At 40.1% G+C, this 16,449-nt stretch overlaps 1 protein-coding gene across 8 annotated transcripts in view; it reads left to right on the top strand.

Moving 5' to 3' along the window:
- The window catches only part of mast2 (microtubule associated serine/threonine kinase 2), a 136,576-nt gene extending 121,710 nt beyond the window's left edge, over positions 1–14,866 (top strand). For all 8 annotated transcript variants that reach the window (XM_089134230.1, XM_089134228.1, XM_089134227.1 and 5 more), the window contains 19 exons: positions 2,048–2,149; positions 3,023–3,155; positions 3,450–3,520; positions 3,603–3,712; positions 3,845–4,053; positions 4,159–4,297; positions 4,635–4,767; positions 4,868–5,033; positions 5,276–5,377; positions 5,582–5,704; positions 5,840–5,949; positions 6,465–6,619; positions 6,711–7,003; positions 7,263–7,472; positions 8,492–8,718; positions 8,807–8,929; positions 9,012–9,148; positions 9,259–9,443; positions 9,718–14,866. In XM_089134230.1, coding sequence (XP_088990356.1) covers positions 2,048–2,149; positions 3,023–3,155; positions 3,450–3,520; positions 3,603–3,712; positions 3,845–4,053; positions 4,159–4,297; positions 4,635–4,767; positions 4,868–5,033; positions 5,276–5,377; positions 5,582–5,704; positions 5,840–5,949; positions 6,465–6,619; positions 6,711–7,003; positions 7,263–7,472; positions 8,492–8,718; positions 8,807–8,929; positions 9,012–9,148; positions 9,259–9,443; positions 9,718–11,669 — 4,680 coding nt within the window. In that variant the 3' untranslated portion in view covers positions 11,670–14,866. The remainder of the gene's footprint in view (positions 1–2,047; positions 2,150–3,022; positions 3,156–3,449; positions 3,521–3,602; positions 3,713–3,844; positions 4,054–4,158; positions 4,298–4,634; positions 4,768–4,867; positions 5,034–5,275; positions 5,378–5,581; positions 5,705–5,839; positions 5,950–6,464; positions 6,620–6,710; positions 7,004–7,262; positions 7,473–8,491; positions 8,719–8,806; positions 8,930–9,011; positions 9,149–9,258; positions 9,444–9,717) is intronic.
- The last annotated feature ends 1,583 nt before the right edge of the window (positions 14,867–16,449 follow it).

The raw sequence follows: 16,449 nt of genomic DNA, 5'->3' as shown, positions 1-16,449 counted from the left end.
AGGGACGCGGTATAAATCGCATCTTCAGCAGGTGAATTCAGAAAAGCATTCCCAAATTCTCCATTTAACGCTTCCTCGCTCGCTCAAAGGATGTCCTGCGTTTCGTGGCAGAGGCGGCTGGAGGAAGAGGAGGTTCTTCAGCGCGTTTTAGAGCGTTGGGAACAGAGCACGCTCAGAAACCATGTGGATCAAACAGTTGAGTTTATGATTGTTTTTACTTTCCAGGTTTGCATTGAGTCAAGGTCATAGTCTCAGATGCTGTTTTATGTTGTTGATATTAAGACTTGTTGACAGTTTAGCACTCAAAACATGCACTGTAACTAGACTATTTTAATGTGTATAATTAACCTGCTTGGGTTTATTTTATTCAAATTTGAATTCTGAATCATAGTATTTTTTTTTATTTTATTTGTAATGACTTTAGTTACCCATATAAGGAATGCACTGATTTTAAAATTCGCTTACACTTTATTTAAAGTTGTCATTACAGTGTAATTATGCATATAAGTAATATTAATCAACTACAGGGTTTGGGTAAGATTAGGATTTGGTTGAGGGTTAGTTGCATTTAATTATGCATAATTTACTGTTATTATTATGGTAAGTACATGTAACAAATGTAATAAGGACACTGTAATACAAAAAAAAAAATGTTACCTAAAATTCTGACTGATACCAACACAACAATAATGTTTTTGATATTATGGCCAGAATTAAAAATGTAATGCTATTTTGTATTTTTTTTTTTTTTTTTTTAAAGGAAATGAAAAAAGCAAAAAATAAAATCCATATTGTTTATTGCTTGGCATCACAACATTCTACTTAAAAGATATGAAATCATGTATATAAGAAATAAATATATTAATATAATAAATGTTCATTTTGTGATACGTCAAATTTAATAATGTCAATTAATAATTATCAGTATTATCTAAATGACAGCAGAGGTAATCTAAATGCAAAAATAGGATGAAATTAGTGTGCACAATTAAATATTTGCTAATATCTCATTTAGACCAATTGTGACATTTCAACAAAATATTGGCTCATGCTATCTATCATGCTTCCCCAATTCCTATTGAAAGATGTTATAGTAACAGTTTTATTCATTCATCTTCTCATTTTTGTTCTTGGACTATTGACCAGAATTTTTTCAAATGCATTTTCTTCTTTGTCCTCAAGAATAGGCTTTATTTATTTAAATGGACATTTGTCTTAAGGTCAGATTAGTTGTACCTTTTTAAATGATCAGTCTATAACATTCAGTCTCCCATGGTTGCATCATTAAAAACCACAGGAGCCAATTTCAAGTTAGGGTCACTTTAGTGACCTGGCTGTCACCATGACGTCTGGCCCTAAAGGAACCATGGGAATCTTCTATTGACCTTATATATAGCTGAGTATAGAGCATCTAGTTTAGGGTGAGCTAAACTAAATCCCTCCCTCATCCTACAGCTCTCACTTCTGTTACTTATGACACTCTATAGTGTATTTACTCAGTGCAGAGACCCTTTATTATCCTGAGTGTGTGTGATTCACTGGCGGTTTCATTACCTGTATAAATAATTCAGAGGTTGATTAGACATCCCCTGAGGTGACTGTGCTGTCTGTCAGAGATGGCTCTATTATCATCAGCCGACTGTTTAACCATCGACTCTAAACAGCTATTCTCTACCCAATTGATGATCTTGCTTCCGCTCCTTTTACGCTTTTACTTTTTATGCACTCTCTCTGTAGGATAAAATATATTTTATTCTAGAATCAATAGAAGCGATATCAGAAGCCAGAAGCGATATCAATCACTCAGTACTAGAATAAAATATCTTTTATTCTAGTACTGAGTGATTGATATCGCTTCTGGCTTAATTGTCTCAGTGGAAATGGATGGTCAATTTTAACATTGCATTGTGTTCTGTAATTTGCATACTGCTAATTCTGACAGATTTACTAGGTGCTCTAGTCATGTAGTACACAGTATACATGCTGCAAACTGAACAGTGTGCTAGTATGCTATTCCAAAACTATTGTCTTCTCTGTCTACTGCCAGGCTCACGAGCGTTCAGAAAGTGGGGAGGTGACGTTTGTCACCCAGCTGGTAAAGAAACTGATGATAGTCATCGCCCGGCCTGCCCGTCTGCTGGAGTGTTTGGTAAGCACTGATGTTTGAAAGGATTCTAATCGGGAATCTTTGAGATAAGTTTTAGCGAGGCTTTAGAGGAAACTGCTTTTCCATAACTAATGAAGCACATGCCCAGTACCGCATAATTAATTAAAATTTACTTTGTGAATAAAGACCAAACTACAAAGCTTCAAAATGCACAATGATGTGTGATATTCATTGTTTTGTTTAAAGAATCATGGCAGGCTGCAGTGCATTATAAAAACAAAAAATTGCACACATGCAAACATAAAAGCTCCTCTGACTTCCACATGGAGCTGCATTGTTGTGGTCACATGTGTATTTTGAGTAATCTGGTGCATTCAGTGGTATGACAACATATACAGTACAGCTCAGCACTGATAGAGGACCTGCAGCTGAGAGAGTAAATGAGCTGTTAACCTGTTCTGCTTCATGTACGCACAATGCATCCAAATATCTCAGTGTGACACCTGGAGACAAACCTGCCTGAATAAACACACACAAAATATCCAAACTGTTCCTTAAATAAATAACATTGATTTTGGCACTTAATTTGGCTCTTTTTTTCCTTACATTCTTTAATTTCAAAATTATGTTTTGTTAACATACTGTATGTAACATTGTTTCATCTTTTTGTGTGAATATCCCTGAATAAGAAGACATTTTTGACCAAAATGTTTGTAGAAAAAAAGAGTTATAAATATGGTGATTTATAGATATTTGACTGTTATTAATACATAATAAAAAAGTGATATTACAGTAATAAGCTCATCATGATTTGAAATGTTTGTCCTGAAGTATTTGATATCCGATCTACTCCAGATCTCTCAAATAAATATAATGATTGAGTGGGACTTATTTCTCCCTGTGTTATGTGTCTAGGAATTTAATCCAGAGGAGTTCTACCACCTGTTAGAGGCTGCTGAAGGTCATGCTAAAGAAGGTCAAGGCATCAAGTCTGACATCCCGAGGTACATCATCAGCCAGCTGGGCCTCACCAGGGACCCCCTTGAGGGTAAGAATGCTACATACAATCACCCTAAAAGCATTTGAACACTAAGCTACACTTAAAAATGTTATGAGAGACCCACCCCCTAATGAATTGTCTAAGTCATATAATTGTCTAATGAATTGTCATTCATATATTTTAAAGTGTGGCGTAAGTGTTCAAATGCTTTTTAGGGACTGTATGAAGCAAATCTGATGTTATTGGTTTTGCAGTCTTTTATCAGGAGCTACAATAACATTTGTGTTGTTTCTCAATGACACCTTTTTCGTTTCATTCCCTCTTTTCACTCTTGCTCTCTAGAAATGGCCCAGCTGAGTAGCTATGATAGTGGTAACCCTGAAACCCCCGAGACAGAGACAGATTCCACAGACGTAAGTAAAAATATATTCAATAACTCTATCGACTTTGTATACTAGCATTCAACTAAGACCAAATGCTTGTGTTTATATGCAGAGTCGAGGAGCCACCGTACAGCCACACCAGCTTCAGCCTCAGTCCAAAACTAAACCTCCTCGTGAGGAAGACTTTGAGACCATTAAACTCATCAGTAATGGAGCTTATGGGTAAGAGTTTAATTTCTCAGCTACAGAAAGGATTTTAAAAGGTGTAAGGTGTTACACTTTTAGAATGTCATCTCTTTAATAGTCGTTGGGTAAGGAGGCAGTTAGAAGTGATGCATGCCTCCCTCCACTCAGGGCTGTGTTTTTGGTGAGGCATAAGGAGACCCGTCAGCGATTTGCCATGAAGAAGATCAACAAGCAGAACCTGATCCTGAGAAACCAGATCCAGCAGGCCTTTGTGGAAAGAGACATCCTGACATTTGCAGAGAACCCTTTTGTTGTCAGCATGTTCTGCTCCTTTGAGACAAGGAGACATCTTTGCATGGTTATGGAGTATGTGGAGGGTAAGAAGTACTCTTTGTGGAGGGTGACTATGTTCATGGATGACTTCAATATGGGATACACCCCAAAGGGATGCTGTAGTTGAAATTGTTTGTGTGTGTCTACAGGTGGGGACTGTGCCACTTTGCTGAAGCACATTGGAGCTCTGCCTGTGGACATGGCACGTATGTACTTTGCTGAGACCGTTCTAGCACTGGAATACCTTCACAACTATGGCATTGTGCACCGAGACCTCAAACCTGACAAGTAAGAAAATGCAACACCAAACCACCCTGTTTGTTGTTGACTTTCTATTCTAAATTGTATTGGGGAAAAAAATAAACATCTCACACACTATTGAAGCTTGAAAATCTTTAAGTATCACTATTATTCAGTCAAAGACCTCCTTCAGGGTTGTTTTTATTATTTAACTCTCGGAGAATATAAAAAACATGTTCGTTTGGCATGCTTGTTTCCTTAGGCTGTAACAGATCAGTTGGCTTTGATTTAGACAGCATTTGTTTTAGATGGATGGATGGATTGATGGATGGATGGACTTTCACATTCATTCATGTCAGAAATTTTTTTTCCTGTTTTTCTACAGTCTCCTGATTACTTCAATGGGACACGTCAAACTGACAGACTTCGGCCTGTCCAAAATTGGTTTAATGAGCTTAACAACCAATCTATATGAGGGCCACATTGAAAAAGATGCCCGTGAATTCCTTGATAAACAGGTACAACTGTCCTCTGGGACTGTGATTTGTCGAGTTGTTTCAGTTTTTTTATTTATATATTTAAAAGGAACTGCAGCTCTCAAAACTCTTTCTTTTTCAGGTGTGTGGTACTCCTGAATACATTGCTCCTGAGGTCATTCTGAGGCAAGGCTATGGTAAACCAGTGGACTGGTGGGCCATGGGAGTCATCTTGTATGAGTTTCTTGTGGGCTGTGCTCCCTTCTTTGGGGATACCCCTGAGGAACTGTTTGGACAAGTCATCAGTGGTAAGTATCGTTTCTAGAAGAAAGTTAAAAAAATATGTAATCATGAGAAACATTACATTATACAGACTGGTATGGCATGTGATATCAATTATCAGTTTCTAGACTACTTTTCTCTAGTCAGCCCAATAGTTCATTTTGAAAAATAAAACTTCATAAAATCCTTAAATCAGTCTGTGTTATTTGAAATATGACCTGTGAACCTATTTGTGTTGTTGATGATTTTTGTATGTTTTGTTCAATAGATGAGATAATCTGGCCAGAAGGTGATGAAGCTTTGCCTCCTGAGGCTCAAGATCTCATCTCCAAACTACTGCGGCAAAACCCTCTGGAGCGTCTGGGCACAGGTGTTCTAGCGCACAAACTCACACTTACTTAAACAGACTGACTTCTCCTTAATCTATTCCCTGGTATAGTCTTAGAGGAGTGACTTGACTGATGTGCTGATTAATAGTGCATGAATAAACCTGAGCAGAAAATCTTGAGAAGAATCCCACATCTCTGTTCTCTGAAAAATATTTGAAGATATCGTCTCTCTCTCTGTCTCACAGGGAGTGCGTTTGAGGTGAAACAGCACCGCTTTTTTACTGATCTGGACTGGAACAGTCTCCTGAGGCAGAAGGCTGAGTTCATTCCTCAGCTGGAGTCGGAGGATGACACTAGCTACTTTGACAGTACGTCTTCAGGCAGCAGGGAATGGAGTAAAATTTATAACAAGATACTTTACTCTCTTCCATACCTGCAGCACACACCACATGGACTTATGTTCTCTAAAACACAATCTGAGATCTCTTTCTTTAACCCTCTAGCACGTTCAGATCGGTATCATCATGTAGACTCGGAGGAAGAGGATGACACTAATGATGATGACCATCTGGAGATCCGTCAGTTCTCCTCCTGTTCACCACGATTTAGCAAGGTGTGAAGCAACACATGCTAACACTCATTACAAAATGATATAAGATGTTCAATTAATAGTTTATTCATTAATAATAATAAAAATTAACAATTATTCTGCTAAGTAAGGTACTTTAAAAGCAGGGTGGAATATAGGGCATATGAAAATAAAGAAAAATGGGACAGCATGGAAAGAAACATAATTTTGCACTTTAACAATGTTAGTACTGCGATAGGGGTGCCATTTCAGTCACTTCCTGAATAATAACCTGTAGAGGACAACTGAAATTCTTCATTACCTTTATTAAATGTGGACTGTTTGTGGTTGCCAGTACAGTTTACAGTTTTTGTATCTGCTATAAAACAACTTATGGCTTCTGTAATCATAATCTAGTGTTGGTATCTGTTCTGCTTAATTATACGTTCAGTCTAATGGCTTAAACAGTTTATAGTGTTTTTAAAGTTGAGTCTTGCTTCTGTTTCTCTCTTTTCTTTCTTTTTTAACTTCATCTCTCCCCAACGATCTCCCTATCTCAGGTATATAGTAGTATGGAGCGTCTTTCCTTGCATGAGGAGAAGCGCACCCCTCCTCCAACTAAGCGCAGTCTGAGTGAAGAAGGAGGAGAGCGGATCGACAGTCTCAGTGGCCTAAAGTCTAGAGACCGGAGTTGGCTGGTTGGCTCGCCTGAGATGTGAGTGAAACACCTCAAATCAATTTGATAAATAAATAACAAAACCTATTTGTCCAACATTGTGTCATAAACATGTTTGGTTTTTATGCAGCTTAAGGAAGCGTCTCTCTGTTTCCGAGTCATCTCACACTGAGAGTGATTCCAGCCCACCTCTGACTGTACGTCGCCGCTGCTGCTCAGCTATCATCGAAATGCCTCGATTCGCCATTTCCAGTGAAGAGGATGGCGGTGTTGGGGGCAGGAAGACCCCTGTGAGGGGCCCTCGTGTGGAAGATCTGCCTCAGGCCATACCAGAGCTCCCTGTGGAGAGAGAGCTCAGGCTAGATGAATCACCCACCACACCAGGCTCCACTTCCAGCCAGATCAGCCAATCCACTCTCACACGTCAGTCTTTATAAATTACTCTTGGGAGTAAATGTTCTAGCTTTACCAAAAAAAAAGAATAATAAAATGTTCAAAAGATTTTCAAGACAAGTCAAAGATTTAATGAGGCATAAAAATGTCTCGTAAAAAGGTGCAAAATTGACTGGGGTTTATGATTTCAAGTAACGCCATATTCAATCATTCTGATAGTTTGCCATTTTCTGTATACATATCTCTGACATCTCTCATTTTTTATTTATGTGCATGCATGTGATTTCAGCTGGTAGTTCTGCTGATGTGTTGGATCGAGCTTCTCGCTACAGTGCTGAAAGTTATGAAAACTCTACTCCTAAAGCCATCAGTGATTTGGCGGCTCGAAGAGCTCGCCACAGACTGCTATCAGGAGATACAGAGAAACACGCATCACGTCCACTTAACAAAGTCATCAAATCAGCCTCTGCAACTACCCTCTCACTAATGATTCCTTCTGGTAAGTCAATATGATTGGTCTTCATGATTTTGCCATACATGACTTCTCTAGATCAACATGTTGTTGGTCCTTGATCAAACCAGGGCTGTCATGCTATTAATAATTTAATCTCATTAATCGCAAATCAATTTTGGCTGAGAAATTACCCCCAAAAGTTAAAGCCGTAATTGTGTTCAATGAGAAAAGCATCGAATAGACATTACAAAAAATAAACAAATATTTGATTTGATTCAACATAGAATGTATTACACATAACCTTTTAGGCTTCAACAACTGTAAGGGTGAGTAAATGATGACAATTTCCTTTAATGGGTTTTTATTAATATGTAAGTATGAAAAAAAAAAACATTTTAGTGAAATTATACCCTAAAGAAACTAAAACTGCCAGTGTGTTGTGGTAAATGTCTAAATTCTAAAGTCATTGAGTCATTCATTCGATTCGTCCAAACGGATTCATTCAGGAATTAAGTAAATGGCTCTCTTTATGAATGGGCCATTGAAACATTGGTTTACCCGATTGATTTGTTTAAAACATAATTCAGAAACGAAACAATTGTGTGTTTTGCTCAAGGACGCACAACAGTTCTGCTCTGCCTTTATAGTTAATATTTTGTTGGCAAAATTGAGCAAAGGAGTATATATATAGGAGTATTTTTGCCCTGAAATCTTGAATTTTAGAGGCATTACCTGCATTCTATAGGCTACATCACACTGTGAGTTGTTGCCCTGCATTATGTTCATCACCAATCAACTATAAAAATGTAAGATGAACTATGCTGGTGCATTAAATGCATTAATAATATTAGCACGTTATTTTTTCCATAACAAATAAATTAAATTAACACGTTAAATTGACAGCACTAGAGCAAACATGATCATATCCCCTTTTGAAAAACCCCAAACCCTTTTGCTGACACCAACATGGAACATGTCCTACTAGTCAAATTCACAGTTTTTTGACTGGATTGGCTATCACACTTTCACTAATGTTCAAAGTCTTTTTTTTTCTTCTCTTTCAGATCACCATGGTGCCTCTCCTCTTGCCAGTCCCATGTCCCCTCACTCTCTTTCTTCCAACCCCTCGTCACGTGACTCCTCTCCCAGCCGAGACCTGTCCCCAGCTGTCTGCAGTGTTAAACCTGCCATAGTCATTCACAGAGCAGGCAAGAAATATGGTTTTACCCTGCGTGCCATCAGGGTTTACATGGGAGACACAGACATTTATACTGTGCACCACATGGTCTGGGTGAGTACGGCAGTTACAATTGTTCTCCATGATGGAGTTAGACCGTACCAATTTGTGGTTTTGAGTGCTCTAACATATTGCTTTGCAGCACGTGGAGGTTGGAGGACCTGCCCATGAGGCTGGACTAAGAGAGGGAGATCTTATTACGCATGTTAATGGAGAGCCTGTCCATGGACTTGTGCACACAGAAGTTGTAGAGCTCATTCTCAAGGTACATTGGAAGCCATAATCTGATGAGCCTTGTTGCTTTTGAATTTATTGGTATTCAGAATATTTTTTTTTTTTTTTTGCAGAGTGGTAGTAAGGTGTCCATCTCTGCTACACCTTTTGAGAATACATCTATTAAGGTTGGCCCTGCACGTAAAACCAGCTACAAGTCCAAAATGGCCCGCCGCAACAAAAGAACTAAAACCAGAGAAGGACAAGAAAGGTGATGTATAAGATTTACCATCCTGAAAATACTTCTGTCCCAATGATTTAAATAACTCAGGCTTTCATTTACTGTCCCAGTAATGGTTTTTATATGGTTATCCGTTACAGTAAAAAGAAAAACTCCCTGTTTCGTAAGATCACCAAGCAGGCTACTCTTCTCCACACCAGTCGCAGCTTGTCCTCTCTAAACCGCTCGGTCTCATCTGGCGACAGTGTCCCGGGGTCTCCCACTCACATGTCCCCTCGTTCACCTACACAGGGCTGTCGTTCCACACCCGACTCTGCCCACTCAGGTAAAGCCTTTATCTTTATATACATACTGTAATGAAGATAGCAAACAGCATTTTAAGTATTACATACATCATACAGACCTACTACTGTCATTGCAATTTTGATAGACATACCGCCATGCCTGTCATTTAATTTTAAATTGCAGCATCTTAAAATATTTTGTATTAGTTCCCCATGACGTCATCAATATCATTTCTAAAATAATTTAATTCATCTCCATATTTGTTTTGTTTATAGTTAATCTGTAATCTCAAACCCTCTCTTTCTCTAATGCAGTTGGTGGGAACTCATCTCAAAGTAGCTCACCTAGCTCCAGTGTGCCAAACTCTCCTGCCAGTTCTGGTCAGATCAGACCAAGCTCTTTGCATGGTCTAGCCCCCAAACTGCAGCGCCAGTACCGCTCCCCCCGCCGGAAGTCCGCAGGCAACATCCCCTTATCCCCTCTGGCTCGTACACCATCGCCCACCCCTCAGAACACTTCCCCCCAGCGTTCTCCTTCACCTCTTCCAAGCCACGCACTTCTCACTTCTTCAATTGGCCAGTCTTTCCCTGTCAAACTCCACTCTTCGCCTCCCTTAGTAAGACAGATATCCCGCCCTAAGAGTGCGGATCCTCCTCGCTCTCCTCTGCTCAAACGTGTCCAGTCGGCTGAGAAACTTGCAGCTTCTCTTTCTTCTTCATCCTCTTCTCCTTCTCCTTCCTCTGCTGCTGATAAAAAACTGCCAGTTGGGGCCAGCCGCAAACATAGTCTTGATACTTCACATTCAGAGTTTAAAAAGGAGATGCTACAGCGAGACCCTAGTCTACAGAGCCTGCAGGAATCAGCCAGTGAGACTCTAATGGGAGGAAGAGTGTCTCCTGCAGAAAAGGGCAGCCTGCAGAAGAGTTCAGTTCGAAAACTGGGTCGTCAAGAAGGTCCTGAATCTGGAACTCTGGGACTTGTTCCTGGGAAGAGTAAATTGAAAGACAAGCTGTCTGCTATACGCCAGGACCGTGCTGAGCGCCGCGAGTCTCTTCAAAAGCAAGATGCCATCCACGAGGTGGATTCCTCAGAGGATGAGGAAGATGAAGGGTCAGAAGACAGCCAGGATGGACGCAGGCCAAGCTACGTTCCTCCTAGCCATATCTTGAGGCCTACTACTGTAATGGCCTCTCCCCATACCATCAGGAATGGACCAGCAGCTCCACCAACACTGGGGCTGTTGCCCTCAACAGTTGCACCACCAGGCTCACCTCAGCCTGGTCAAGGACTGCAGATACAAAGCCAAAGTACCACTCAATCTCAGACACAAACTTCAACCTCACCGCCAATGCAAGCTCCAGCCAAGCCCCCAGAACAGAATCCCACAACCTCTACTATGGCCCAAGACCCCAGTTCAAGGCTAGCGGAGGACTCAATAAAGAAAGAGTCAAAGGTACACAACTGTAGTGTTAGGCCTTCTCCACTCCAACCCAGCCCTCTGTCCAGCACCTTTTCCACCCACGGCAGCGCCTTTACCTCTGTCAGCAAAGACCCCTTTGTCAAACCTACCACACCTCCATTGGATCCCCGGAGGACCTTCAAAACTTCTGAGCCCAGGTCCAAAACCAGTGGTAGAATGGATTCTAGCACTGCTTCTGGAGTAGCCTGGGATACCCCTGTAGCTACCACACCAACCGGAGGCATCACTAAGGAGATGAAGGAGGCCGACAACCGCAGACAGGCTGCAGCCACTGCTGCTGCTACCGCCTCTGCATCCACTGCCTGTGAGAGCGGAATGGACAAAGTTGTGTCTCAACTGGCCACTGTTGCTAAGAGTGTACTTGGCCCTGTCAAACTCAACATCGGAGGTACTAAAGAGGCCTTAGAGCGAACAAAGGACCAGCGTCCCCAGGTAGATGCCAACCACCCAAAGATAAAAGAATGTCGTCTGGAGCGTCCTGATTCTCCTGACCGCTTGAGTCCCTCTGCTGCTTCTGGCTCCCAGCCTCCAAGGCTGACTGAGTCTCCCTCTAAACAAACATTATCCAAATCTGAGCCAGCCTCAACTTCTCAAAGGTCTTTAGAGGTCCAAGAGACTTCAAAAAGGCCAGGTCCTCCAAACTCCCAAGCAGGGGAAGAGAATCAGGAAAGACCAGGGACTTCACAAAGTGGCACCACACCAAGGCCTAGGTCTGAAGCACAATCACGGGCCCAGGGAAAGCCCAATTCCACTACTTCACGAGATAAATCTAACAAGACAACGTAGCAGCCCTGCATAAAGATTTTCTCCAGCTTTAATTTAACTTGCCTATTAACAGACATTTTAACACACAGTAGTTGTCCTGTTTAATCTCAGTATCCCTGTAAAAAGATTTTGAAAAGGCAAGACAAAGGGAGAGATAGAGGTGTTTACAGATGAGCCCAAAAGCTTAAATTCAGAGAGTTTTATGCTCTGTCATTCACAAAATAATTGTTAGGTTGTGCTTTTCTTGTTCCTCCTTTTTGAGAATTTTTCTCAGCAGCTAGAAAACTTGGAAAAAATGTGTGGTTCTGCACCCTGAGAGCTAGAAACCCTATCCACTTAGTGTATTACCTCTTCATATTACGTTAAGAATATTCTGTTGTAGTAGATATAGTTGTGCCTTAAAGAAGCACCTCAACATTTCACTTGTATTTCTTTCTGCCTGTTCATCTTTGAAGGAAGACACATAGCAGCAATAAGAGTAGCGTATCCCGAGCAATTTTTACAAACACCAGGTTGATTTCATCACACGTGTAGTATGTAAGAAAAACCAAACTGCGATTCCCATCTTTCTCGCTCATTTAATTTTTCAGCTGTGAGATGTAGGTCTATAAAAATCGACCTGAGATTTTCCCAAGGCACTGCCATTATTAATGTTGTACATGGTAACTGAAATTTGGATATACATTGTGGAAGAATGATGGTCATTAATGGCATGAATTACATCTTTACATGTCACTTTGTTTCTTATCAGAATTAAAGATGTTAGAATTACTATGTGTAATGAATCATGTGATTTTTGGCCATCATTCACATCCCAATAAAGCTACATATCGTAGCTAAAGACATTACTGCAAGACCAAGTAACTTGCACATCATTATATCATTTATTCCTTGTTCAAAATTCCAAGCGGACCATTTTATTTCTTTCTCAGCGTGATTTTTATTTTCTCTCATTTTAATATTTGGACCAATTTGCTGTCTGTATATTTGTTTGCCTAATTTTTTTTCCTGATTTTTTTTCCCTTTCCTTTCAGACTTTGTGTGTGTGCGTGTCTGTGTGCGCGTGCTCTCCTATGTATAGAGTATGTTTGTGTGTGAGTTCTTATATAATGTATATTTAAAAAAGTCTTCTTTGTTAGTTTTATGCCCTAAATAATGGGAGTTTGTTTTTAATTGGTGTCCTGTCTTTGCCATATCAGCTCTGTCTGACTCGGCTATTTGAAATATACCAGGCAAAGATGTATTTGCACAAACCCTTTTTATTTTGTGTGTAATTAATATGAAAACCAATAAATACAGTATCCAGTTAGATCCCAGACTCGATTTGGGTCTTAAGGGGTTTGACCAGTGAATGAGACAGTGGTACGCTTTCATATTATCTTGACAATACAATGTGTTAACACCATATTGTATTCAAAGCTTAACCTGTGGAACTATAATTGTTTTAACCACATTTTGCATTTCTAATCGAAACCAATCATCTGTATTGTGTTTCTGCTCAGTTTACCACATGTTTAAAGTTCAACACTTGCCACTAATATAATAGGGGTCTCGTTACTCAGAAAGTCAGTTCCAAAAGTTAGGCTATTTCCAATCTACTGTGCTACTCTGTACCTGCCCATATGGAAAATTAGACTTTATGACTGATTGTGATTGAAGTCACTTGATGATGGTATGTACAGTACAATTACACTTTAACCTTTTTCATGTTTTGTCCACATAAAATGTGAATGGATGTCTTGCACATTTATGCTTCTTCAGGGAATGGAGCTGTTGATCGCATTGCTGCCTGAAGCTTAATTCCTGATGAACCTAAATCACCATGATCAGTGACAAAAATGCACTTGTAGCGAGAATGGCATTTGGATCAAGTTGAAAATGCATCTGTGGGCAGTCCGGTTTAACACCAGTCATGTTTGCCCTGCTGCGTCTAGAGAGCACTGATCAATCTTACACACTAGTGGCCAAGGCATAAATACACTGTTATTAAAAAAGACCAAGGCCTTAACCATTATATCCAAAACAGATGAATTACAACTCAATCCCACTTCAAAGTTACATTCTCATACCCAGAGAACTTAAATCTCCATTTAAACTAAGTTTGTTGGGCTTAAAGAAACTGTCCTTAAATGTTTACATGTGTTAAACCTTGAGAGAACGTTTGTAAATGGCACACTAGTGTATTATGTCTACATAATGTGTCGTAAAGCGCAAGTGCTCAGGCATGTTTTGTTCCTTGGATGAAAGCAGACCACTAGTGATTTACTTTCTGGCTGCACTGCGTTTGAGATTTTACAGGGTGTGAAGACATTAAGTAACTGTTCCATTCACTCCTAGTATCTTATTTTTTTACATGTAGTTTCTGACGACCTGCTTTACATTTATATATGTGCTTTTCACGAAAAAGAAAGCATTGTAATTTTCTTACGTGTGAAAATACGTCAAATTCATCTCTGCCCCCTGGGTTTGTGAGCTGCTGAGGGCTGTGAAAGTGAGCGCTAACTGCCTTCTCGTGTACGTGATGTGGATAATGATGATGGTTGGGCTATTTGGTGAGGTAAAGTCAGGTATCAGAATGCCTGCGGTGGTCATCCATCAATGTCCCGCAGCCACATACCACCATGCACGCGATAGTGAAATGTAATCTCACACACCGTCTAGAGCAAATTCACCCGCCACCTCTCACCTGTGGTATAGCTCGGCTCTATATGAACGAAAACCTTTGGAGCACACATACACACACGACTTGCATCTGACCATATAGACTCCATATCCAACCACTGCCCTCTCAATATGTCTGTGTGTCTTTGTGTTTGACCAGCACAGATGAGATGGTTCACTTTAATGTAAATATTTTTAAGTCTAGTGTTCTGAGTGTCTTTATTATGAAAAGAAGTTATTTGGTGTGCAATGGCCATTGCCTTAGACATGACGCATAGATGAATGGGATGATGACTAAATATTATTTGTATTTTAAGACTTGACACTCAATTATGGTTACACAGTGGTATGTATTTAGGGCACTGTCGATGTGTCAGTCTCGCTTTGTCCAAGACTAAAGGAGACAGTGTGCTTGTACAGACAGAAGTGAAAAGAAATGGGCAAAGAAAAAAACTTCTATAGTTAAACCAGTGCAATATCTTACAATTTTCTATTGTGGCAAGACGCATGTTTGTTGTTAATCCTACCTTATGAATAATAAAGCTTTTTTTAAGTAACTTAACTCTGGTTTGCATTTATTCACAGATATAGAGCATTAGGTTGATGCAAATGGGTTTGCCTAATGGATGTTGCAATTAACAACAAATGTATACTTTCTATTTACAGTATATAAACTTAGCAAAAAAAATGAAACATCCCATTCTCACCCCCAAGGCGTCACCTAACATTTTGACCATGCTTCAATATCTGACGCTTAAGGCGCCCTTTAGCGTCAGTTAGATGACGCCCTAGGATCGCGTGTAACCCTACCCCAAACCTAAACCTACCCGCGTCATCTAACTCGTCAATGAGATGACGCCGTGTGATCGCGTCATGTAAGTGACGCTAAAGGGCGCCTAAGGGCCGGTTCACATATCGCGTCTTTTGCGCGCTCAAGTTCGTTATTTCAAATGTAGACGCGCGGTATGCGCGCTCATAATGGAAACGGTGCGGTCGCGGTGCGACGCGCTCCTTTTTTCCATGCGCGTCCGCACCGCGTCGAGATAAAAACATCTCAACTTTTCAGAATACCATACGCACACAATAGGTCATGTGACAAGAACCAACTGAAGCGCAACCGCCCTGGCGCTTTGCAAAATAGAGAATGCGGCGCGCCCAGCGTTTTCTACGCGTTTTTAGGCGCTATATGTGAATCCGGCCTAAAGCATCAAATATTGAAGCATGGTCAAAGGTGGGGTGAGAATGCGTTGGTTTTTAAAGATACATTTGTAAAATTCACATAAGCTTTGCAGATATTTATTGGAAAGGGTTTAAACAATGTTGTCATGCTTGTTAAATGAGCATAACTAACTGTTAGCACCAAATAGAATTGCAAAAAATAATGGGGGTATTCAAGCTAGTTTTTAACACACTCCCGTCCAAACTGATTTAGTGTCAGGCTACTCAAACATTGCAGTATGGTCAGCAGTACTGCAATAATGAATATCAAGTATAATCATCAGCATTAGCGGAACTTGAAGAAATATAGAAAAAATATGTATTTGTCCTTGTCATATTATTACAATATATATTGAGTAAAGAATAATATTTAAAGTAGTTGGTTTGTTTATAGTTCTATGAAATTTTATCTGGATATTTTTTGGCTCATTAAAAAATGTAGTCTATCCATTAGAAAGGTGGCATTTTCCATCAGGCAGTTGTATTTGAATCCGTTAAATGTGGAGTAAGAAATCGGGACATATTTTAGCTTTTAGAATCGAGGAATTCACTCCCAGCTCCATTTCCCCTTCATTTAAGCATGTTGATTGGATCCCTATGGACAGTTATTATAGGTATTTGCTCACCCACCAGTCATAAGCTTGTTTCAGGGAATTCATTGCCTTAATGAATCAGTCCTCACAGGATGAATACACCATGTTAATAGACATAGTGTGCCATGCCTAAGCACTGACAAGGCGGCAATAATGTGTTTTCAGGCCTCTCAGATGGGTTGTATGCACTGAGGCCAAAGACAAGTAGGTCAAAGGTGCTGGCTTGCTTAAAAGCTGCCCACCATAGAAGATAATTGGACCCTGTCTTGCCTTCATTTACCAGTTTTCCATAAGGAGGCTTAAAATGTGCACACTTCAACCATGCTCCT

This window comes from Pimephales promelas, chromosome 8 (genome assembly GCF_988280905.1).
Source record: "Pimephales promelas chromosome 8, fPimPro1.hap1.1, whole genome shotgun sequence".
In the NCBI taxonomy this organism is placed as follows: domain Eukaryota; kingdom Metazoa; phylum Chordata; class Actinopteri; order Cypriniformes; family Leuciscidae; genus Pimephales; species Pimephales promelas.
The sequence above is the reverse complement of the archived record's forward strand: the minus strand, read 5'-3'. Positions and strand labels throughout refer to the sequence as shown.